Here is a 24,342-nt window from a genome sequence, read left to right on the forward strand (position 1 = left end):
GTTCGTGTGTCTCATGCAGTTCATGACCCGGTGGCTTGTTCCTGTTTCTACCCTATGAGACAGTGGGGACTATTTTGTACACTGAATGGTCTGAACAAGCTGCTGAGGTTTCCCGAGGTGCTCGTCGGAACTGCTCTTTAGGAAGCAATGGGAATGGCAGGACTTGTCAGAGAGGCTCTCCTGAACGCACGCGTGTCCCTGATGGTGTAAGCACTTTTGTCAGGGATGCTGGCAAACGCGAGGCTGCAGCAGGCGTGGTTGCCTGAACAGGCGGCGACGCAGTGGCCGCTGCCCAGCGCCAGAGCGCAGAAGTTGCTATCGGCAGATGAGTGTTTCCACCGTTCGGTCTAGAGAAGTCCTTCGAGTACCATAATCGTGTGGTGACGGCGAGAGAGCTGGACCGGGAGGAACTTTCGGGGAACAACGTGACGGTGAGGACGGCGGGTCGCCGGCGCTGTGGAGCAGCGCGGTGCTGTGGCTGCGGGTGCTGGACGCGAACGACAACGCGCCGGTGTTCGCGGAGGCGCGCTACAGCGCCCGTCTGCCCGAGAACAACGCGGCGGGCGCGCTGGTGCTGAGGGTGCGGGCGTGGGACGCGGACTGGGGGCAGAACGCGCGCGTGCGGTACCGGCTGGGGGAGGGGCGTGTGCGGGGCGCGCCGCTGTCGTCGTACGTGTCGGTGGAAGCGGAGACGGGCGCGCTGTACGCGCTGCGCTCGTTCGACTACAAGGAGGTGCGCGAGGTGGGGCTGTGGGTGCGGGCGGAGGACGGTGGCGCGCCGGCGCTGAGCAGCAACGTGTCGGTGCGGCTGGTGATCGTGGACGAGAACGACAACGCGCTGCAGGTGCTGTACCCGCCGGTGGTGCCGGTTGTACCGGTGCGAAAGGGCGGGCAGCAGCCGCGTTCCGACACTATTTCTCCGGCCTCACACTGCTTTTTCTAGCTCAGCTACGCTCCTGCGCAGAGGACGAAGCAGTAACCGCTCACGTTCAGGGGGACCTGCTCACCACCTACCTCATCGCCTCCCTGGATTACGTCTCCTTCTGGGCTTTTCCTTCTCTCCGTTCTCACCAGTTCTAGAGCCAAGGTTTGCCATGCTTGCCTTCGGCACGGCTTTCGCCCCTCTCTGCCTGTTGTTACTCTCGCAGTGATTTCGAAACCGACAGTGTGGATAGGGCCAGCAACGGGCACTCTGGAGCCGGTTTACCACTGGGAACAGCGTATGAACAGCGCCTCGGACAGGAGCCAATACTCGTTCCTCAGTAGCGCTGAGTCGGCGCGGGCAAGGACTAAGAATCGCTGTGCACGTCGCAGCCCGCAGGCCACAGGGAGCTCAGACCTTCTTTCCAATCAGTCGATTGACTAGCCGGCCGTCAGGCACGTCCACGGCTGAGTCTTCCTGGGACCAGGCTCCATTCACCTTCCTCAGCCTGAGACTCCCGAGTTCATGTCGCGCGAAGAGCTCCCGTTCCCTGAGTGCTGCCCGGGCGGAAGCCCTTGCCCGGTCTCTGCGACCGGATTAAGAGGTTCCGTCCATCCGGGTACAGCATCCGCCGGACGATGCCCGTGGTTAATGCCCTGTATTTGCTTGTCTCTCTGTTTCTCCAGGCTTACCGATTGGTAATCCTGAAGTCAGGCGCATACACCTATTCGCATGCGCTGGGCAGCGAAGACAGGGAGAAGACGGGGGAGGGAAGTGGCGGCTCGGCCCGTGCGCTGGAGTTGACGCGGCGGACCCGCAGGACTCTCGGGAGTCCGTTCCTGCGCTTCCTTCCTCGGTGCGCTGTGCGGGACCCCAGGCAGGCGATCGGCCGCAGCCGCGCGAGTGCACACGAGTCCGGGTGCCAGTGCGAGGCGGCAGCGCGGGCAGCGGTGGTGGCGGGCGCAGTCTTGCGGCGGGCCGCAGGGTGGCACTCCCGGCCAAGGCGTCACTGAGCGGCTGCGAGCGGGGAGGAGGACGAGCCCGGCCCTGCCCAGCCCAGCCCAGCCCGGCCGGGCAGCAGCGGCGGCGGAGACCGGCAGTGAGCGGTGTCCGATGCTATCCGCTCCGGACCACCAGCCGGACTCGGCGAGAAAGGAACGAGGGAGAGAGGGAGGGCACCCGACCACGTCCGCCGCGCTGCTGCCGGGCGCCGGTTTCCGCGGAGGACTGCGCGGGCGATCCGCGAGACGGAGGCTGTCCCGGACCGGCCCGAAATGGCTATCGCAAGGCAAGTGCTTTGTCTCTCTGCTTTCCTGTCCCTCGTGCACGGTCGTTCTGAGCTCCTGCGCTACTCCGTAGCCGAGGAGGGGGAGAGCGGCTCGGTGGTAGCCAACGTGGCGGAGGACGCGGGGCTGGCCCCGGCGCAGCTCTCGGCTCGCCGCGCACGCCTGGCCTCGGAGGACGGCCGGCAGCACTTTCGCTTAGAGCGCGGCACCGGCCGCCTGGTCGTGGCGGAGAGGCTGGACCGGGAGGAGCTGTGCGGGCAGGCTGATGTCTGCACGCTGCCCTTCGAGCTGGTGCTGGTCAACCCCCTGCAGTTCTTTCGGGTCGAGGTGACCGTGCAGGACATTAATGACCATGCGCCCGTTTTCCCAGAGGAACAAGTCACTTTTAAGATCCCGGAAAGGAACGACCCGGGCTCGCGTTTCCCACTGGTGGGGGCTCAGGACCTGGATATTGGCAGCAACAGCATCCAGGCTTACAGCATCTCTCCCGAGAACGTATACTTTAATGTCTCTTTTGGGATTCGTAGTAACGGTGACAAATATGTCGAACTGGTCTTGGAGAAGCCACTAGACAGAGAGGAGCAGTCAGAGATGGGTTTCAGACTCATTGCAATAGATGGGGGCTCTCCGCCCATGAGTGGGACCACACAAATCCATGTTATTGTTCTAGATGTAAATGACAATGCTCCAGTCTTCACGCAAGATCGATACGTTGGGAAGGTTTTGGAAAATGCACCAGAGGGCTCTGTTGTTCTCAGAGTGGTGGCAACTGATCTGGATGTTGGACCTAATGGGAATGTCTCCTATCGGTTCAGCCAAGCAGTGAGTCAGAGTGACTCTGCATTTGTGATTGACCATGTGAGTGGTGAAATTAAACTCTCAAAGCCTGTGGACTTTGAGGCTGCAGAGAGATATGAACTCAGTGTGCAGGCCACTGATGGTGGTGGCCTGTCAGCAATCTGCAAGGTATTGGTGGAGGTGGTGGATGTGAATGACAATGCACCTGAGGTGGTAGTCAGTACCTTCAGCACCCCCCTCCCTGAGAACGCATTACCTGGGACAGTGGTCGCCATCTTTAATGTCAAAGATAGGGATGCTGGAGTCAATGGGAAGATCTCCTGTGCCCTTGAAGACCAGCTGTCATTCTCCCTGCGTCAAGCCTATAAGAATTACTATGAGCTGGTGACTGTGAGTGCGCTGGACCGGGAAGAGACTGCACGGTACATCCTGAGTGTCACAGCAGCAGACGCGGGGTCACCTCCTCTCACATCCACCCAGACCTTCACAGTGGACATCTCTGATGTGAATGACAATGCTCCTGTCTTCAGCCAGACATTGTACACCATGTATGTGCGTGAGAACAATGTCCCCACAGTGCTTGTTGGAACTGTCACTGCTGCAGATGCTGACACTGGGTCCAATGCCAAGGTGACCTATTCCCTGGTGCTGGTCAACCCCACAGAACAGCCTCCCTGCTCCTGCATCTCTGTAAACTCTGAGAATGGGGATGTGTTTGTGTCGCGGCCTCTGGACTATGAGCAGGTGAAGCAGATTGAGGTCTTGGTGAGTGCTTCTGATGCAGGGTCTCCTGCCCTCAGTTCCAACGTCACTGTCCGCCTTGTTGTGGTGGATGAGAATGACAATGCACCACTGGTGCTGTACCCCTCACAGGACAGCAGCCCACCGTCCAGTGAGCTGGTGCCCATGTCATCTGAGGCTGGGTACCTTGTCACCAAAGTGGTGGCGGTCGATGCTGACTCGGGGCAGAACTCATGGCTCTCGTATCACCTGTTGAGGGCCACTGACCCCGGGCTGTTTGTGGTGAGTGCCCAAAGTGGGGAGGTGCGGCTGAGGAGGCCCGTGACGGAGAGAGATACTGTAAAACAGAAGCTCGTTGTTCTGGTGCGAGACAACGGGCAACCACCGCTGTCAGCCACAGCATCACTGAGTGTGCTCCTGCTCAGTGACTTCTCAGATGTGCGCCTGCCACACAGCAGCCTGGCCACAGAGGATGATGGTGACTCCCTAACAATGTATTTAATAATTTCATTGGTTTTTATCTCGCTCCTCTTCCTCACATCCATGGCAGCCTTCGTTGCTCGCAAGGTGTGCATGAGAAGGGAGATCAAGGGTGGGCACGTGCTCTACGGTGCTGACACCTTGCAGGGTGGCCTGGCCGATGCAGCTGCTGCAGGCACCCTGCCCCACCCCTATTGCTATGAGATCAGCCTCACAACAGGCTCGGGCAACAGTGAGTTCAAGTTCCTGAAGCCCATCCTCCCCAGCCTGCCACCACAGCACTGCATCACAGGTGGGGGCCCAGATGATGAACAGGATTTCACCTGTGGCCCTATCACCCTGGAGGATGTGGCACCAGCCCACCCAGGGATGCTCTCTGCAGAGCAGTTCAATAGTCTTTCCTTTAAGTAGTGTGGAGTCAGCACAGCGAGATGTTTCAGACCTCATGATAGGAAGAGATGTGGGTTTCAACGTGTGGCAATAGTTCCTCCAGAGTAAAACTGCATTTGCAACGTTGGTTTCCCTCAGTTTTTTACTGAGGTGAAAATTTGTTTCCCCCTCAGAAGAAGAAACAGAATCATATAAAGGCTCCCTCAGATAGTTAATAATATTTTCCAGTTCTCTTGGAGACATTTCTGAAATATTTCAAGAGTGAAGTTAGTTCCAGGCCTCCAGCTGAGTTCTTGGTTTTCTGTTAGGCAAGACAGTGGCCCTCTTCTGTGCTGTAAGACCATGGCACAGTCATGCAGACCGGTCACCTGCTCACTGAAATGCACGTAGCCCTTCTGGATCGAGACAGCAAGGAAGTTGTGAGTACTGTGTTACAATAAGGTGCAAGCACAAGGCTCTTTCTGCTCGGTGTTCTGGATGTTTTTGTCTCTGGGGTGTGTGGCCTGTGTGTTTTGCCTTCTGGTCGCTATGTCTGTCCGTACTGATTTTGTTTTTCTGCATATGCTGCCCTAGTGCTGTCTGTTGAAGCAGGGAGTTGCTCACATTCAACCACTCTGATGCTCAGAGTTCTGGGTCGTCAGACAAGAAAGGTATTTTGATGCATGTAAAAGAGCAGTCCCAGCTTCTGCAGGGGAGGGCAGCAACATGCAGAATGAGACTTTGGCACATGAAAAGGCAGTGCGCAGGAGGGCTTGTGGTTGCCTTGAAATTACAGCAGCAGAAATAATGTTGGTAGAGACTGTAACTGTACAGAATTGTGAAGAGCCATTCTTTGTCTCTGAGTACATTGTAAGGAAACTCCATGTGTCACCTCAAAGGAGTTTGTCTGAATGTAGAATCAGATGAACTTGGAAAGGGTCATTGAGTTTGGTCCTGTCATTGTTCCTGAATTCAGAGTCTTCTTGAAGTGACTGGAAAGGTGTCTCAAGATGATTTGCAGGATTTGTGTAGAGCTTTTTACATTCTCCTTTTTGACCTTTCTCCTTCTCCTTTGTGAACTGTGTTTGAGTATTATCTTTCCCATTCCTCATAAGAAGGACTGTCACCGCATCTATAGTAACAGTGTGAAAGAATGCAGTGTGGCATGGAATATTTGGAAACTATTGTACTGTGTTGTACTGCACTTATAAACTGTACCGTTATTAACCATGATACAGTTGTGTGTAAAAGTGAAATAAAGAGGACCTTCAATGCCTTGTGTGGAATAGAGATGTCCTTTTTCAGAAGGATTTCAGGAGGCTGGAATATGTTGTTCTCGTTTTGTTCCCTTACTGAGGTAAGATTGAGCAGGTACGTTTCTGCAGTTTGGAGATGCAGCTGAGAGAGCATTCTGGAAAACTGCAGGAGAAGGGAATTGCTGGCAGGTGTCTACAGGTCTTCAGAGCACTGAGCTTCTGGCTGTGACAGGGCCCAGTTTGATCCACGTCAGGGAAACTGGCCCCCGCCCTAAGAGTGATCCTGGCTGTGCAAAGGCCTCGTTAAAGCAGTAAGGGGTGGAGGGGACTGACCTTTCCAACTCTCCTGACAGCTCCAGCTTCAGATGGGAACAGGGAGGTGTTTGAACATAAAGTGTTTGTGACACTAAAGGCATCTGGTGGGTGAAAACAGCTATCAGGGAGAGGCTTGATTGTTGGGAAACGCAGAGGACTACAGCTGTCCCTTTCACAAGCCCTGATCAAAAGGTAAGTCCTGAGGACAGGCTGGTGAAGTGCTGCTGACCACAAGATGACTGCACACAGAGGAGCGAATGATCCACTATCCAGTTAATTTCAGTAGAATCACAGAAACATTTAGGTTGGTAAAGATCCTTGAGACCATTTGAGTCCAACTGTAAACCTAGATGTACCAAGTCCATCATTAACAATGTCCCTGCCTGCTACATCAAGGGATGGTGACTCAACTACTCCCATGGGGAGCTTGTTGCTGTGCTTGACAACCCTTTTGGTGAAGAAATTCTTCTTAACCTCCAATCTAAACTTCTCCTGGTGCTACTTAAGCAAATTTACTCTTGTCCTATCACTTGTTACTTGGGAAGAGACAGACATCCACTTCCCTGCAGCGTCGTTTCAAGCACAGACACTGTGCAGTGCTATCCTGTACTCTGTTGTGCTGCACAAATCCTATGGTAGAAGGATAAACTCAACTCATTGTAACCGAGGAATGTGCAAACATCTCCCACGTGGTACTGGTGAGAAAGCCCTCTGCAAGCAAAATGTCCACATGGGAATTTCTTTTACTGTGACATCAGAAATAACAAAGAAAATTTCTTTATTGGAGGAAAGTCCTTAAAGTGCTTGAATGACTGAAACAGGGGCACTCTTCTATGACAAGGGTCTGCGTTTGGATCATTGATTAAAATATTAAACAGAGCTGGGTCTAGAAATGTACCTTGAGGAACACCTGTGGTGATTGGTCACCAGTCAGACATCACCGCATTCGTTACAGCTCTATGAGCTCTACACTTCAGCCACGACTTCACCAGTGCACCGTGAACCTGCTCATCTCACAGTTGAACAATGTGTCCAGAAGGATGCTGTGAGGGATGGTATCTAAAGCCTTACTAAAATCCAGGAAAAATACAGCCACTGCCTTCCCTTCATCCATGAGGCCGGTGAGTTTATCATTGAAAGATGTCAAATTTAACAGGACTCTCCCTTGGTGAGTCTATGTTGACTGTACCAGATTATAGTGTTGTTCTTTAAATGTTCTTTCATTAGTACCCACTATGATTGTCACCAAAATTTTTCCAATAACTGAGGTTAGACAAACAGTTCTGTAGTTTCCTGGGTCTGTCCTCACACCCTCTTGTAAACTGGTAGAACCCTGGTCAGCTTCCAGTCAGCAGGGACGTCTGCAGACTCCCGAGAACTTTGGCAGATGATCAAGAGGGGTCCTTCTGTAATATCTACCAGCTCTTTCAGTACTCCGGAATGAATCCCATCAGCCCCATGGACTTGTGAACATTCAGCTGATAGAGCTGGCACTTTACAACTTCAGTGTCCACCAATGGCAAGTCACTGTTCCCGAACTTGTCATCCTCCAACTCAGTGGACAGGACAGCACAAGGTCTATGACTATAATTGAAGCCTGAGGCAAGAAAAAAATTCAATGCCTCCACTACTTCTTCATCCCTGTCAGTCAAGTGACCAAAAAACTATCCAATGTTTTCTTTGGACCTCCTCTTGCTATTAGTGTACTTAAAAAAGCCTTTTTTGTTGTCTGAGGCACCACTGACCATTTTTGTTTATACTGATCTCCTGCCTTTCGTGTTTTTTCCTTGCATGTAGGAACTAAAAATCTGCAATCTTCCTGCAAAGCCTGACCTTGTTTCCAGAGATGATACAATTTCTTTTCCTTATGAGCTCTATGAGGAGTTCCCTGTTTTGCCAAGCTGCTGTTCTCTCCCACTTGTTAAATGTTGGTGCAGCGGAATTGCCTGCTAAGAGGTGGTAAGTTTACAGAGTTGTGAAAACACATTCATTGTCTTTGAGCACATTGTAAGGGAACTCTACAAGTTGCTTCAAAGGTCTGAAGGTAGAATCAAAATGAAGTTAGAAAGTGGCCATTGATTTTGTTCTTATCATTGTTGTTCCCAAATTCAGGGGCTTCTTGATGGGAATGGAAAACTGTCTTGAGACTCTTTTTCTGGGTTTGTGTTAGAGCATTTGTGCTCTCCTTTTTGCCTGTTCTCCTTCTACCATCTTTGAGCATTGTCTTACATATTTCTCTTAAGAATGACTCTCACTGCATGTATAATAACAGATTGTTTCAATGAAGGCAGTGTAGCACAGAACATCTGAAACCCTCACGCTGTGTTGTGCTGCAGTCATAAACTGTGCCCTTCTAAGTGCAATACAGTTATGTGTAAAAGTGAAATAAAAAGAACGCCCATTTGGGTTGAGAGAGTAGTCTTTGTAGTGATGTCCTTATTGGGAAACCTCTGTCAAAGTTTTCAAGAAACTGGGAGTTTTTTTCTCATTTGGTCCCCTGACTGAGGAAGGTGGAGTGGGTACATTTCTGCAGTTTGGAGATGCAGCCAATAAAGCATTGAGGAAAATTGTGGGGAGGACAGAAGTGCTGGCAGGCATCTAGGGCTCTCCTAAACCCTGAGTTTCTGGCTGGAACATTGAAGTGTAAGAGATTGAGTATTCAGTTAACCTGAGTAGAATCACAGAATCATTCAGTTGAAACAGATCCCTGGGACCAACAAGTCCAACTGTTAACCTTAAGACTACCAAGTCCACTAGTAAAGCATGTCCTGGGATGGCAACTCAACCACTTCCCTGGGTAGCCTGTGCCAATGCTTGACAATGCTTAATGTGGATGAAGTTTTCTTAGCATTCAAATTTAAACTTCCCCTGGTGCAACTTGAGGCTATTTACTCTCATCATATCACCCATTTCTTGGGAAGAGACTGACACCCAGCTCCTTACAGTCTGCATTCAGGCACAGGCCTGAGATGTCGTGTACTGTGTTGTGCTGCAGAAATTTTGTAGCAAAAGGATAAACTCTACTCATTGTAGACAAGGAACATGCAGGGAGCTCCCACTTTGGACTGGTGAGATCGTCACCTGTGATAGGGAGGTCCATATGGGAATTCTTTTATTTTGACACTCAAAATAATTAAGGGAATTGTTTTCTTGCAAAGAAGCATTGTACTGTCTTGAATGCCTGAAAAGTGGGTGCTGATTTGTTTCTATGACCAGGGTCTGCGTGTCACATTGTTTGTGGCTGGAGTCCTGTGTCATGCTCCTCTGCTCAGAGTTCTCCACATCTAAAAGGATGTAGGTTTACCTGTGGTAATCTCTCCCAATGGTGTGAGGTATAATCGACAGAGTTGTGAGTGAGACTTAATCAGCATGTGTCTCTTGGTGAGATGACAAGGAACCAGCCCCTCCTGGTGTAAGACTGCTGGCCTTTTGGGATGGTCCAGTTTGATGGTTCGTGTGTCTCATGCAGTTCATGACCCGATGGCTTATTCCTGTTTCTACCCTGTGAGAGGGGGGAGACTATTTTGTGCACTAGAGAGCCTGAGCACGCTGCTGAGGTTTCCTGAGGGGGTCGTCGGAGGTGCCGTTTAGGAAGCGATACGGTGGGCGGGACTTTACAGAGAGACTCTCCTGAACGCACACGTGTCTCTGATGGTGTAAGCACTGTTGTCAGGGATGCTGGCAAGCGCGGGGCTGCAGCAGGCGTTGTTGGCTGAGCAGGCGTGGGAGGGCGGCGATGTAGTGGCCGTTGCCCAGCGCCAGAGCGCTGCAGTTGCTGTGTTTCCACTGTTCCTTCTAGAGAAGTCCTTCGAGGAGTGTTACCGTGTGGTGACGGCGAGAAAATAGACTAGCAGGAAGTGTGGGAGTACAACGTGACAGTGTGGGCGGCGGACGGCGGGTCGCCGGCGCTGTGGAGCAGTGCGGTGCTGCGTCTGCGGATGCTGGACGTGAACGACAACGCGCCGGTGTTCGCGGAGGCGCGCTACAGCGCCCGGCTGCCCGAGAACAACGCGGTGGGCGCGCTGGTGCTGAGGGTGCGGGCGTGGGACGCGGACTGGGGGCAGAACGCGCGCGTGCGGTACCGGCTGGGGGAGGGGCGTGTGCGGGGCGCGCCGCTGTCGTCGTACGTGTCGTTGGAGGCGGAGACGGGCGCGCTGTACGCGCTGCGCTCGTTCGACTACGAGGAGGTGCGCGAGGTGGAGCTGTGGGTGCGGGCGGAGGACGGCGGCGCGCCGGCGCTGAGCAGCAACGTGTCGGTGAGGCTGGTGATCGTGGACGAGAACGACAACGCGCTGCAGGTGTTGTACCTGCTGCCAGCACCGCTTCTGCTGGTGTGAGAGCGCGGGCAGCAGCCGCGTTCCGACACCGCTTCTCTGGCATTATGGTGCTTTCTCCAGCTTGGATACGCTCCCGAGCAGAGGACGAAGCAGTAACCGCTGGCGTCCACCGCTGAGTCGAGGCGGGCAAGGACGAAGAATCGCTGCCCAGTTCGCAACCCGCAGGCGACAGGGAAACTGACCCAGGGAGCTCAGCTCCTCCTCCGTCTCAGCCGCTTGAATAGCCGTCCGGCAGGCATGTCCACTCCTAAGCCTTGCTGTGACCCGCCTCCCTTCCTGTCCGTGTCTCGCCGAGCCATTTTGTTCCCTCCGTGCTGCCCCGGTGTAGGCCCTTGCCTGGTTTACCCAGCCGGGGAAAGCGGCTCCGTCCCTCCGGGTTCAGCCTTCGTCCTACCGTGGGAAAGACCACGCGTTTGTCGTGCAGAAAGGCACGGATTGGCCGGGTACTGCATAGAGAGAGGGATGACGTGGGGCAGGTGCCGGCGCTGCCCGTGCGCTCGGGCTGACGCGGCGGCACCGCAGGGCGCTTGTCTCTTTGTCAATGCGCATCCCTCCCCGGCACGGTATGCGCGCGTCCTGCTGAGGGACGCCAGGCGGTCCAGCGGCCACAACCGCGCGTGTGCGCACGGGTCCGTACGGGTCCGTGTGCCAGTGAGAGGCGGCAGTGCGGGCAGCGAGCGGCGGCGGGCGCAGTCTGGCGGCGGACCGCAGGGTGGCGCTCCCGGCCAAGGAGTCGCCGAGGGGCTGCGAGAGGGGAGGTGGCCGAGCACAGCCCGGCCCAGCCCAGCCCAGCCCGGCCGCGAAGAAGCGGGGGCAGCGAGCGGTAGTGAGTGGTGCCCCGTGCCATCCGCTGCCGGACCGCGGCAGCCGCCCTTCGGATCGCGCAGCCGGGGTCGGCGAGAAGCAAGAGGGAGGGCGGCCGCCAGGCGCTCCGTCGCGCGGCTGCCGAGTGCCGCTTTCCGCGGAGGACTGCGCGGGCGATCCGCGAGACGGAGGCTGTCCCGGACCGGCCCGACATGGCGATCGCAAGGCAAGTGCTTTGTCTCTCTGCTTTCCTGTCCGTGGTGCACGTTCGCTCGCAGCCCCTGCGCTACTCCGTAGCCGAGGAGGGGGAGAGCGGGTCGGTGGTAGCCAACGTGGCGGAGGACGCGGGGCTGGCCCCGGTGCAGCTCTCGGCTCGCCGCGCACGCCTGGCCTCGGAGGACGGCCGGCAGCACTTTCGCTTAGAGCGCGGCACCGGCCGCCTGGTCTTGGCGGAGAGGCTGGACCGGGAGGAGCTGTGCGGGCAGGCTGATGTCTGCACGCTGCCCTTCGAGCTGGTACTGGCCAACCCCCTGCAGTTCTTGCGGGTCGAGGTGACCGTGGAGGACATCAACGACCATGCGCCCGTTTTCCCAGAGGAACAAGTCACCGTTAATATTCCTGAACCGGGCAACCCGGGCTCGCGTTTTCCACTGGAGGGAGCTCAGGACCTGGATATTGGCAGCAACAGCATCCAGGCTTACAGCATTTCTCCCGAGAACGAGTACTTTAGTGTCTTCTTTGGGGGTCAGAGTGAGGATGAGAAGTATGTGGAACTGGTCTTGGAAAAGCCGCTGGACAGAGAGGAGCAGGCAGATATGCGTTTCAGTCTCATTGCCGTGGATGGGGGCTCTCCTCCCAGGAGTGGGACTATAGAAATCCTCATTTTTGTTCTGGACGTAAATGACAACTCTCCAGTCTTCACACAGAGAGTGTACGTTGGGAAGGTTTTGGAAAATGCACCAGAAGGCTCTGTAGTTCTCAGAGTGGTGGCAACTGATCTGGATGCAGGACCTAATGGGGACATCTCCTATCAGTTTAGCCAAGCTGTGAGCCAGAGTGACTCAGCATTTGTGATTGATCCTGTGAGCGGTGAAATTAAACTCTCAAAGCCTCTGGACTTTGAGACTGCAGAGAGATATGAACTCAGTGTTCGAGCCACTGATGGTGGTGGCCTGTCAGCAATCTGCAAGGTATTGGTGGAGGTGGTGGATGTGAATGACAATGCACCTGAGCTGGTGGTCAGTTCCCTCAGCAGCCCCCTCCCTGAAAACACATTACCGGGGACAGTGGTTGCCCTCTTTAATGTCAAGGATAGGGATACTGGAGCCAATGGGAAGATCTCCTGTGCCCTTGAGGACCAGCTCTCATTCTCCCTGTGACCGACCTATAAGAATTACTATGAGCTGGTGACTGTGAGCACGCTGGACCGGGAAGATACTGCACGGTACATCCTGAGTGTCACAGCAGCTGACGCGGGGTCACCTCCTCTCACAACCACCCAGACCTTCACAGTGGACATCTCTGATGTGAATGATAATGCTCCTGTCTTCAACCAGACTTTGTACGTCATGTATGTGCGTGAGAATAATGTCCCCACGGTGCTTGTTGGAGCTGTGAGTGCTGCAGACGCCGACACAGCATCCAATGCTAAGGTGACCTATTCCCTGGTACCAGCCCACCCCACAGAGCAGCCTCCCTGTTCCTGCATCTCTGTGAACTCTGAGAATGGGGATGTGTTTGTGCTGCGGCCTCTGGACTATGAGCAGGTGAAGCAGATCGAGGTCTTGGTGAGTGCTTCTGATACAGGGTCTCCTCCCCTCAGTGCCAATGTCACTGTCCGCCTTGTTGTGGTGGATGAGAATGACAATGCGCCACTGGTGCTGTACCCCTCACAGGACAGCAACCCACCATCCAGTGAGCTGGTGCCCATGTCAGCTGAAGCAGGTTACCTTGTCACCAAAGTGGTGGCTGTTGATGCTGACTCGGGGCAGAACTCGTGGCTCTCGTACCACCTGCTGAGGGCCACTGATCCTGGGCTGTTCGTGGTGGGTGCCCAAAATGGGGAAGTGCGGTTGAGGAGGTTCGTGACCGAGAGAGATGCTGTAAAACAGAAGCTTATTGTCCTGGTGCGAGACAACGGGCAACCACCGCTGTCAGCCACAGTATCACTGAGGGTACTCCTGCTGAGTGACTTCTCAGATGTGCACCTACCACAGAACAACCTGACTGTGGAGGATGAGGGTGACTCCCTAACAATGTATTTAATAATTTCATTGGTCTTTGTCTCACTCCTCTTCCTCGCATCCATGGCAGCCTTCACTACTCTCAAGGTGTGCAAGAGAAATGGGCTGAAGGATGGGCACGTGCTTTATGATGCTGGAAACTTGCAGGGTGGTCTGGCTGATGCAGCTGCTGTGGGGACTCTGCCCCACCCCTATTGCTATGAGATCAGCCTCACAACAGGCTCAGGCAATAGTGAGTTCAAGTTCCTGAAGCCCATCCTCCCCAGCCTGCCACCACAGCACTGCACCATGGGCAGGGGCCCAGATGATGAACAGGATTTTCCCCGTGGCCCTATCACCATGGAGGATGTGGCACCAGACAACCTAGGGATGCTCTCTGCAGAGCAGTTCAACAGTCTTTCCTTTAAGTAGTGTGGAGTCAACACAGCCAGAGACTTAAGGCCTTGTGAGGGGAAGGGATGTGGGCTTCAACATGTAGCAATGGTTCCTTCAGAGTAAATCTGTATTTGCAGTTGGTGTCACTAATTTGCCTCAAATGTTTAGTACAATGAAAGATTGTTTCCCCCTCCAAAAATCCCCCAATTCCCCTAATGATTTTCTGAGAGGAAATAATGTTTCAGCTGTGGTAAAACTGTTTCTGAAATGCTTCAAGAGTGGGATTAGTTCCAGGGCCCCAGCTAAGTTCCTGTCTTATTTGCTCAATGTGGGCCTCTTATTCTCTGCTGTAAGACAATGGCACTGTCACACAGACAAATCACCTGCTTGCTGAACTGCACATACCCTTTTCCTGGGTCAGGTGAGTAAGGAAGTTGTGAGTACTGTGTTACAATGAGGTGCAAGCATGGGGCTTTTTCTGCTCTGGGTTCTGGATGTCTCTGTGTCTGAGATGTGTGGGCTCTGTGTGTTTTGCCTCGTGGTCACTATGTCTGTCCATACAGTGATTTTGTGGCTGTATAAGCTGCCCTAGTGCTGTTTGGTGAAGGAAAGAGTTGCTCACATCCAACTGGTCGTGATGCAATGTAGATATCTTGACCCTTGGAAAAAAGCAATCTTGTTTTCTTTAGGAGAGAACAGCAACCTGCAGAATGAGACTTTGCTTTGTCATGTGTGATGAAGGTGCCCAGACAGGCTGTATGCTTGGGATTGGCTTGAAAGCAGAGCAAAACAAACAACCTTGTCATAGAGTATAACTGTACAGTTGTAAAAACCCATTGATTGTCTTTGATTGCATTGTAAGGAAACTCCAGAATTCACTTCAAAGGAGTTTGTCTGAAGATAGAATCAAGATGGACTTGGAAAGGGGTTGTTGAATTTGTTCTCATCATTGTTGTTCGCAAATTTACAGGCTTCACGATGGGAATGCAATGCTGTCCTGAGATCATTTTCTGGGTTAGTTTAGAGCATTTGCATTCTAATTTTTGCCCTTTCTCCTTCTCTTTGTGAATTGTATTTGAGCATTTCCTTACTTATTCCTCATAAGAAGGACTGTCACCCCATGTATAATAACAGACTGCTTGATAGAATGCAGTGTGGCATGGGATATTTGGAAACCCTCAGGCTGTGTTGTGCTGCAGTTATAAACTGTACCATTGTTAACCACAATACCGTTTTGTGTAGAAGTGAAATAAAGAGAACCCCTCAATGCCTTGTGTGGAGGTCGTCTTTGTAGAGATGTTCTTTTGGGGAAAGTTTTCTGGAGACTGGATTTTTTTTTTTTTCCTCATTTTGTTCCCTTTCTGAAGTAAAGTTGAGCAGGTACATTTCTGCATTTTGGAGATGCGGCCGACAGAGCACTCTGGAAAACTGTGGGATAAGTGAATTGCTGGCAGGTCGCTACAGGTCTTCAGAGCACTGAGCTTCTGGCTGCGACAGGGCCCAGTGCAATCCAAGTCATGGGAAACACACCCCTGCCCTAAGAGTGTCCCTGGGTGTGCAAAAGCCTCGTCAAAGCAATGAGGTGGGTGGAGTGACCTTTCCAACTCTTTGGACAGCTGCAGCTGGGAACTGGGAGGTGTTTGAACACCATTTTTTTTTTGTGACATTAAATGTGTAGGAGTTTCAGAAGATGGATGGCAGATGAACAGCACACTTGTTCCTTTGGGAAGTACTTCATGGAGTGCCATGAGGTGGCATTTGGTGGGTGAAAACAGCTACCAGGAGAGGCTTTGCTCTCGGGAAATGCAGAGGACTACAGCTGTCCCTTCCACAAGGCCCTGATGAAAAAGTAAGTATTGAAGACTGACTTCTTAAGTGCTGCTGACCACAAGACCATTGCATATGAAGGAGTGAATGGATCACTGTCCACCTAACCTCAGTAGAATCATAGGATGATTTCAGTTGGAAAAGATCCTTGAGACCATTGAGTCAAATCGTAAGCACAGAACTACCAAGTCCATCACTAAACCATGTCCCTGAGTGCTACATCAAGAGATGGTGAGTCTACTCCTTCCCTGGGGAGCTTGTTCCAGTGCTTGACAATGCTTTTGAAGAAATTTTTCTTAACATCCAATTTAAACTTCTCCTGCCGTGACTTAAGCAATTTTACTCTCATCCTATCACTTGCTACTTGGGAAGAGACTGACATCCACCTCCTTACAGGCTCCTTCCAGGCACAGGCCTGTGCTGTGCTGTCCTGTACTTTGTTGTGCTGCCCAAATCCTGTGGTGGAAGGATAAACTCAGCTCATTACAACCAAGGAATGTGCAAGCATCTCCCATGTGGTACTGGTGAGAAAGCCCTCTGCAAGCTGAAAGTCCACATAGGAACTTCTTTTACTGTGACACCAGAAATGACAAAGGGATTTTCTTTCTTGCAGAAAAGTCCTAAAAGTGCTTGAATGACTGAAACAAGTGCACTCTTTCTTTTCTATGACAATGGTCTGCATCTGGATCACTGGTGAAAATACTAAACAGAGCTGGGCCTAGAAATGTACCCTGAGAAACACTTGTCACCAGTGAGAGATCACTCCATTCATTACAGTTCTTTGCACTCTACACTTCAGCCACTTCTTCACTCGGATGACTGTGAACCTGTGTATCTCACAGTTGGTTAATGTGTAAAGAAGGATGCTGCGAGGGACAGTGTCCACCAATGGCAAGTCACTGTACCCGACTTGTGGTCCCCTGACTCAGTGGATGGGACAGCACAGGGTCTATCAGTATAACTGAAGCCCGAGGCAAGAAAAGCATTCAATACCTCCACTTCTTCTTCATCCCTGCTAGTCAAGTGACCAGCTTCAACAAGTATCAATCCAATGTTTTGTTCAGACCTCTTCTTGCTATTAATGTACTCTAAAAACCCTTTCTTGTTGTCTGACACACCACTGGCCAGTTTCATCTCTACTGATCGCTGGCCTTTCATGTCTTCTCTCTACACACAGGAACCAAAGCTCTGCAATCTTCCTGCAAAGCCTGACCTTGCTTCCAGAGATTATATGATTTCTTTTTCCTCATGAACTCTATGAGGAGTTCCCTGTTTTGCCAAGCTTGTCTTCTGTCCCACTTGTTAAATTTTGATGTAGTGGAAGTGCCTGCTAAAAGGCAGTAATTGTACAGAGTTCTGAAAAGGCATTCATTGTCTTTGAGTGCATTGTAAGGAAACTCAACACATTTCTTCAAAGGATTTTTTTTCTAAAGGCTGAATCAAGATGAACTTGGAAAGGGGCCATTGATTTTGGTCATATCATTTTTGCTCCCCAAATCAGAGGCTTCTTGATGGGAGTGGAAAGCTGTCCTGAGACAATTTTCTGGGTTTGTGTTACAGCATTTACATTCCTCTAGTTGCCCTTTCTCCTTCTCCTTTGTGAACTGTCTTTGAGCATTTTATTACCTACTCCTCTTAAGGACTGTCTCCCCATAATGGATTGTGTGAATGAAGGCAGTGTGACACAGTATATTTGGAAACTCATGTACTGTCTTGAGCCTCAGTTATAACCTCTACTCTTGTGAAACTACAATACATTTATGTCTAAAAGTGAGATAAATTAATGCTCTCTTGAGTAGAGAGAGTAGTCTTTGTAGAGAAGTTCCTTCTGGGAATGCTGTGTCAAAGTTTTCAGGATGCTGGGAGTTTTTTTCTCTTTTTGTCCTCGGAAATGGATTTGTAGGGGTGATTTCTGCCGTTTGGAGATGCGGCTCAGAGCACTCAGAAAAATGTTGGGAGGAGGGAACTGCTAGAATACCCGTGTGGATAGTCTGAGCACAGAGCACAACTTGAAGCCATTTTTTCTCATCCTATCACTTGTTATTTGAGAAAAGAGACTGACACCGACCTAACTCCAATCTCCTTTCAGCACGTCTGTGCTCTCTCATGCTTGTTGTTCTGCAGAAATTTTGTAGCAGAGCAATAATCTCAAGTCTGAGGAATGTGCAGGCAACTCTGCTGTGGCAGAGGTGAGAAAGCCACATACAAGCAAAAAATCTGCATGCAAAGTTGTTGTAGTGTGACAGCAGAAATGATGAAGAGATTTGCTTTCCTACAGGAAAGTTCTGTAATAGCTTGAAAAACTGAAATGTGTGCATTCATTTTTCTCTATGACTGGGATCTGCATGGCATGTGGTGCGTGCCTGCAGTCCTGTGTGCTGCTCCTCTGCTCAGGGTTCTCCTCATCTGGTGGGAGGTAGGCTTTTCTGTGCTAATTTCTTCCAAGAGTGTGAGCTATAAGGGACTGAATTGTGAATGACACTTAAGAGAGTTGCATCTCTCTTACTGCCATGAGAAGGAACAAGCAGCTCCTCGTGTACAGCTGCCGCATCTCATCTTGATCCAGCTCGAGGGCTTGTGTGTCTCACGCCGTTCATAACTAGATGCTTCATTACGGTTTTTAGCCTATGAGAGATTTGGGGCTGTTCCTGCACTGGAGGGCCTGAAAACACCCCTGAGCTTTCCCGAGGGGGTCGTCAGAGATGCCGTTTAGAAAGCAATACGGTAGGCAGGACTTTTCAGTGAGACTCTCCTGAACGCACTCATGTCCCTGATGGTGTAAGCACTGTTGTCAGGGATGCAGGCAAGCGCGGGGCTGCAGCAGGTGCTGTTGGCTGAGCAGGCGTGGGAGGGGGGCGATGTAGTGGCCGTTGCCCAGCGCCAGAGCGCTGCAGTTGCTGTCGGCGGATGAGAGTGTCGCTGCCGTTCCGTTTGGAAAAGTCCTTCGAGGAGTGTTACCGCCTGGTGATGGCGAGAAAATGGACTAGCAGGAGGTGTGGGAGTACAACGTGACGTGCAGGCGGCGGACGGCGAGTCGCCGGTGCTGTGGAGCAGCGCGGTGCTGTGGCTGTGGGTGCTGGACGTGAACGACAACGCGCCGGTGTTGGCGGAGGCGCGCTACAGCGCCCGTCTGCCCGAGAAAAATGCGGCGGGCGCGCTGGTGCTGAGGGTGCGGGCGTGGGACGCGGACTGGGGGCAGAACACGCGCGTGCGGTACCGGCTGGGGGAGGGGCGTGTGCGGGGCGCGCCGCTGTCGTCGTACGTGTCGGTGGAGGCGGAAACGGGCGCGCTGTACGCGCTGCGCTCGTTCGACTACGAGGAGGTGCGCGAGGTGGAGCTGTGGGTGCGGGCGGAGGACGGCGGCGCGCCGGCGCTGAGCAGCAACGTGTCGGTGCGGCTGGTGATCGTGGACGAGAACGACAACGCGCCGCAGGTGCTGTACCCGCCGGCGGCGCCGGTATTGCTGGTGCGAGAGCGAAGGCAGCAGCTGCGTTCCGACACTGTTTCTCTGCCATTACGCTGTTTCTTCTAGCTCAGCTGCTCTCCCGAGCGGAGGACGAAACATTAACCGCTGGCGTCCAGGGGGACCTGCTCACCACCTACCCTGGGCTACGTCTCCTTCTGGGCTTTTCCTTCTCTCCGTCTTCGACAGTTCTTCAGCGAAGATCTGCCATGCTTGCCCTAGGAACGGCTTTCGGCCCCCCTCTTCCTGTTGCTACTCTCGCACGGATTTCGAAAGCGACACTGTGGACAGGGCCAGCAACGGGCACTCTGGAGGCGGCTTACCACTAGGAATGGCGTATGAACAGCATCTCGGACAGGAGCCAATACCCGTTCCTCAGCGGCGCTGAGTCGGGAGTGGCAAGGACTAAGAATCGCTGTGCACGTCGCAGCCCGCAGGCCACAAAGAAACCGATCCAGGGAGCTCAGCCCCTCCTTCTGATCAGCCGCTTGATTAGCCGGCCGTTACGCCATTACGACTTCATGTCACGCCAAGAGCTGCTGTTCCCTGCGTGCTGACCCGGCGGAGGCTCTTGCGGGTTTCTGCGACCGGGTTAAGAGGCTACGTCCCTCTAGGTGCAGCCTCCACCGGATGGTGGCCGTGGTAAACGCTCTGTATTGCTGGGCCCTGTGTTTCTCCAAAGGTACAGACTGGCCTGCCTGGAGCCAGGCGCACACACCGATTCGCGTGCTCCGGGCAGTGGAGAGAGGGGCAAGACGGAGGGCAAGTGGCGGCGCTGCCCGTGTGCTCGGGCTGACCCGGTGGATCCGCAAGTCTTTCGTCTCTCCGTCCCTGCGCTACCCTCCCTGGCGCGCTGTGCACCCGTTCTGCCGTGGGACCCCAGGCGGGCCAGCGGCCGCAGCCGCGAGTGTGCGCGCGGATCCGTGACCTGGTGCGGAGCGCCAGCGCGGGCAGCGGGCTGCGGCAGGCGCAGTCTGGCAGCGGGCCGCAGGGTGGCGCTCCCGGCCAAGACGTCGCCGAGCGGCTGCGGTCGAGGAGGCGGCCGAGCCCAGCCCGGCCCTGCCCAGCCCAGCCCGGCCGAGCAGCAGTTGCGGCGGCGAGAGGCGGCGAGCGGTTCCCCGTGCCATCCGCTGCCGGACCTCGGCAGCCGCGTTCAGTGTCGGCAACCGAACTTGAGAAAGAAACGGGGGAGACAGGGAGAACACCCGACTGCGGCTGCCGCGCGGCTGCCGGGCGCCGCTTTCCGCGGAGGACTGCGTGGGCGATCCACGAGACGGAGGCTGTCCCGGACCGGCCCGACATGGCGATCGCAAGGCAAGTGCTTTGTCTCTCTGCTTTCCTGTCCCTGTCGCACGCTCGCTCCCAGCCCTTGCACTACTCCGTAGCCGAGGAGGGGGAGAGCGGCTCGGTGGTAGCCAACGTGGCGGAGGACGCGGGGCTGGCCCCGGCGCAGCTCTCGGCTCGCCGCGCCCGCCTGGCCTCGGAGGACGGCCGGCAGCACTTTCGCTTAGAGCGCGGCACCGGCCGCCTGGTCGTGGTGGAGAGGCTGGACCGGGAGGAGCTGTGCGGGCAGGCCGCTACCTGCACGCTGCCCTTCGAGCTGGTGCTGGCCAACCCCCTGCAGTTCTTGCGGGTCGAGGTGGTTGTGCAGGACATTAATGACCATGCGCCCGTTTTCCCGGAGGAACAAGTCACTTTTAAGATCCCGGAAACGAGCAACCCGGGCTCGCGTTTCCCCCTGGAGGGAGCTCGGGACCTGGATATTGGCAGCAACAGCATCCAAACTTACAGCATCTCTCCTGAGAATGACTACTTCAGTATATCTTTTGGGAATCGGATTAAGGGCAAGAAGTACGTGGAACTGGTCTTGGAAAAACCGCTAGACAGAGAGGAGCAATCAGAGATGGATTTCAGACTCATTGCCATGGATGGGGGCTCTCCTCCCAGGAGTGGAACTACGCAAATTCACATTGTAGTTCTAGATGCCAATGACAATGCCCCGGTCTTCACACAGGAGCTTTATGTTGTGCAGATTTTGGAAAATGCACCAGAAGGCTCTGTAGTTCTCAGTGTGGTAGCGGTAGATCTGGATGCAGGACCTAATGGGGACATCTCCTATCAGTTCAGCCAAGCAGTGAGCCACAGTGACTTCGCATTTCTCATTGACCATATGACTGGTGAAATTAAACTCAAAAAGCCTCTGGACTTTGAGACAGCAGAGAATCACGAACTCAGTGTTCGAGCCACTGATGGTGGTGGCCTCTCAGCACTCTGCAGGGTGCTGGTGGAGGTGGTGGATGTGAATGACAATGCACCAGAACTGGTGGTCAGTTCCTTCAGCAGCCCCCTCCCTGAGAACGCATTACCCGGGACAGTGGTCGCCCTCTTTAATGTCAAGGACAGAGATTCCGGAGTCAATGGGAAGATCTCCTGTGCCCTTGAGGACCAGCTGTCATTCTCCCTGCGTCTGGCCTATAAGAATTACTATGAGCTGGTGACTGTGAGCGCACTGGACCGGGAAGAGACTGCACGGTACATCCTGAGTGTCACAGCAGCAGACGCGGGGTCACCTCCTCTCACAACCACCCAGACCTTCACAGTGGACATCTCTGATGTGAATGACAATGCACCTGTCTTCAACCAGACATCGTACACCATGTATGTGCGTGAGAACAATGTCCCCACAGTGCTTGTTGGAGCTGTGAATGCTGCAGATGCTGATATGGGACCCAATGCCAAGGTGACCTATTCCCTGGTACCAGCCCACCCCACAGAGCAGCCTCCCTGTTCCTGCATCTCTGTGAACTCTGAGAATGGGGATGTGTTTGTGCTGCGGCCTCTGGACTATGAGCAGGTGAAGCAGATTGAAGTCTTAGTGCGTGCCTCTGATGCGGGGTCTCCTGTTCTCAGTTCCAATGTCACTGTCCGCCTTGTTGTGGTGGATGAAAATGACAATGTGCCACTGGTGCTGTACCCCTCACAGGACAGCAACCCACCGTCCAGTGAGCTGGTGCCCATGTCATCTGAGGCAGGTTACCTTGTCACCAAAGTGGTGGCTGTTGATGCTGACTCGGGGCAGAACTCGTGGCTCTCGTACCACCTGCTGAGGGCCACTGACCCTGGACTGTTTGTGGTGGGTGCCCAAAGTGGGGAAGTGCGGCTGAGGAGGCCTGTAACAGAGAGAGATGCTGTGAAGCAAAAGCTTGTTGTTCTGGTGCGAGACAACGGGCAACCACCGCTGTCAGCCACAGCATCGCTGAGTGCACTTCTGCTCAGTGACTTCTCAGACGTGCGTCTACCACACAGCCGCCTGACCGTGGAGGATGAGGGTGACTCCCTAGCAATGTATTTAATCATTTCTTTGGTCTTTGTTTCACTCCTCTTCCTTACATCCATGGGAGCCTTTGTTGTTCACAAGGTGTGGAAGAGAAAGGAGCTGAAAGGTGGGCATGTGCTTTATGATGCTGGAAACTCACAGAGTGGCCTGGCTGATGTGGCTGCTTCAGGGACCCTGCCCCACCCCTATTGCTATGAGATCAGCCTCACAACAGGCTCAGGCAACAGTGAGTTCAAGTTCCTGAAGCCCATTCTCCCCAGCCTGCCACCACAGCACTGCACCACAGGTGGGGTCACTGCTGATGAACAGGATTTCACCTGTGGCACTATCACCCTGGAGGATGTGGCACCAGCCCACCCAGGCGTGGTCTCTGCAGAGCAGTTCAACAGTCTTTCCTTTAAGTAGTGTGGAGTCAGCACAGCCAGAGGCTTCAGACCTCATGGTAGGAAGGGATGTGGGCTATGGTTTCTTCATAGTTAATCTGCATTATCAGTTACAACATTGTTTCCCTTTGAGTTTTTAGTCAGATTAAACTTGTCTCCCCCTTGAGAAATGAATCTAAAGATTTTGCCAGAAGTTCATCATATGTGTCAGCTCTGTTACGACCATTTCTGAAATGTTTGAAGAGAGATCTTTTTACAGGGCCCCTAGCTAACTTCTTGTCTCACTTGCTGTTAGGCAAGACCATGGCCCTCTTTTTGTGTGCTGTAATGCAATGACAAGGTGAGGCAGACAAATCATCTGCTCACTGAAATGCATGCAGCCCTTCTCTTGGGTCAGGAGAACAAGGAAGTTGTGAGTATTGTGTTACAATATGGTGCAACCATGGGGCTCTTTCTGCTCTGGGTTCTGGATGTCTCTGTTCCTGAGATATATGGGCTCTGTGTGTTTTGCCTTCTGGTAACTCTGTCCATTGTGAGCCTGCATATGCTGCTCTTGTGCTGCCCGGTGCAGCAGGGAGTTGGTTGCATCTAGCCTTTGTGATTCATGCAATTCCAACTCATCAGGCAAGAAAGCTGTTTTGACACTTGGAGAATAGCATTATCTTTTGTAGGGGAGAACATCTAAACGCAGAATGAGTTTTTCCTTTGGTGCATGAGAGAGAGGTGGGTGCAAAGGCTTTCTCCTTCAGATTGCCTTGAAATTACAGCAGCACAAATGATGTTGGCACAGACTGTAACTGGAGAGAGTTGTCAAAACACATTCATTGTCTTTGAGTGCTATGTAAGGAGACTTCACTAGTCACTTCAAAGGAGTTTGTTTGAAGGTAGAATCAAGATGAATTTGAAAAGGAGCCACTGATTATGGTCTTATCATGGTTGTTCCCAAATTCAGAAGCTTCTTGATGGGAGTGGAAAGCTTTCCTGAGATGTTTGAGAGAGTTTTTGTAAGGCTTCTGCATCACACATGTGAACTGTGTTTGTGCAGTATCTTACCTATTCCTCTTGAGAAGGACTGTCACCCCATGTATAATAACAGATGGTTTGAGTGAAAGCAGTGTGGCACAGAGTATTTGGAAACCCTCGTGCTGTGTTGTGCTGCAGTTATAAACTGTACCATTGTAAAATGGCATACCCTTGTGTGTAAAAGTGGAATAAAGAGTACAATCAAATGGATTGAGATTAGAGTGTTATTTCTGGGAAAGCTCTGGAAAAGTGTTTAAAATGCCAGGAGATTTTTCTCATTTTGTGTCATGACTGAGGTTGAACAGGTACATTTGTGCAATTTGGAGGTGTGGCCAATTGAACATTTAGAAAATTGAGGGATAAAGGAATTGTTGGCAGGCCTC

The 24,342-nt window shown here is 52.9% G+C and overlaps 3 protein-coding genes across 3 annotated transcripts; all 3 read left to right on the forward strand.

The window, feature by feature from the left end:
* The first annotated feature begins 1,801 nt into the window (after positions 1-1,801).
* LOC136107897 (protocadherin beta-15-like) lies at positions 1,802-5,871 on the forward strand. Its single transcript, XM_065849284.2, has one exon. It carries the CDS (start codon positions 2,197-2,199, stop codon positions 4,636-4,638), a length of 2,442 nt encoding a protein of 813 aa, XP_065705356.1. The 5' UTR covers positions 1,802-2,196; the 3' UTR covers positions 4,639-5,871.
* A 5,358-nt stretch (positions 5,872-11,229) lies between these two features.
* Positions 11,230-15,193, forward strand: LOC136107847 (protocadherin beta-15-like). The gene has a single exon (XM_065849201.2). It carries the CDS (start codon positions 11,521-11,523, stop codon positions 12,685-12,687), a length of 1,167 nt encoding a protein of 388 aa, XP_065705273.1. The 5' UTR covers positions 11,230-11,520; the 3' UTR covers positions 12,688-15,193.
* A 5,043-nt stretch (positions 15,194-20,236) lies between these two features.
* LOC136107854 (protocadherin beta-15-like) lies at positions 20,237-24,342 on the forward strand. Its single transcript, XM_065849209.2, has one exon. The coding sequence runs from the start codon at positions 20,517-20,519 to the stop codon at positions 22,956-22,958; it is 2,442 nt and encodes an 813-aa protein (XP_065705281.1). The 5' UTR covers positions 20,237-20,516; the 3' UTR covers positions 22,959-24,342.

Source organism: Patagioenas fasciata, chromosome 14, assembly GCF_037038585.1.
Source record: "Patagioenas fasciata isolate bPatFas1 chromosome 14, bPatFas1.hap1, whole genome shotgun sequence".
NCBI classification, from domain to species: Eukaryota; Metazoa; Chordata; class Aves; order Columbiformes; family Columbidae; genus Patagioenas; species Patagioenas fasciata.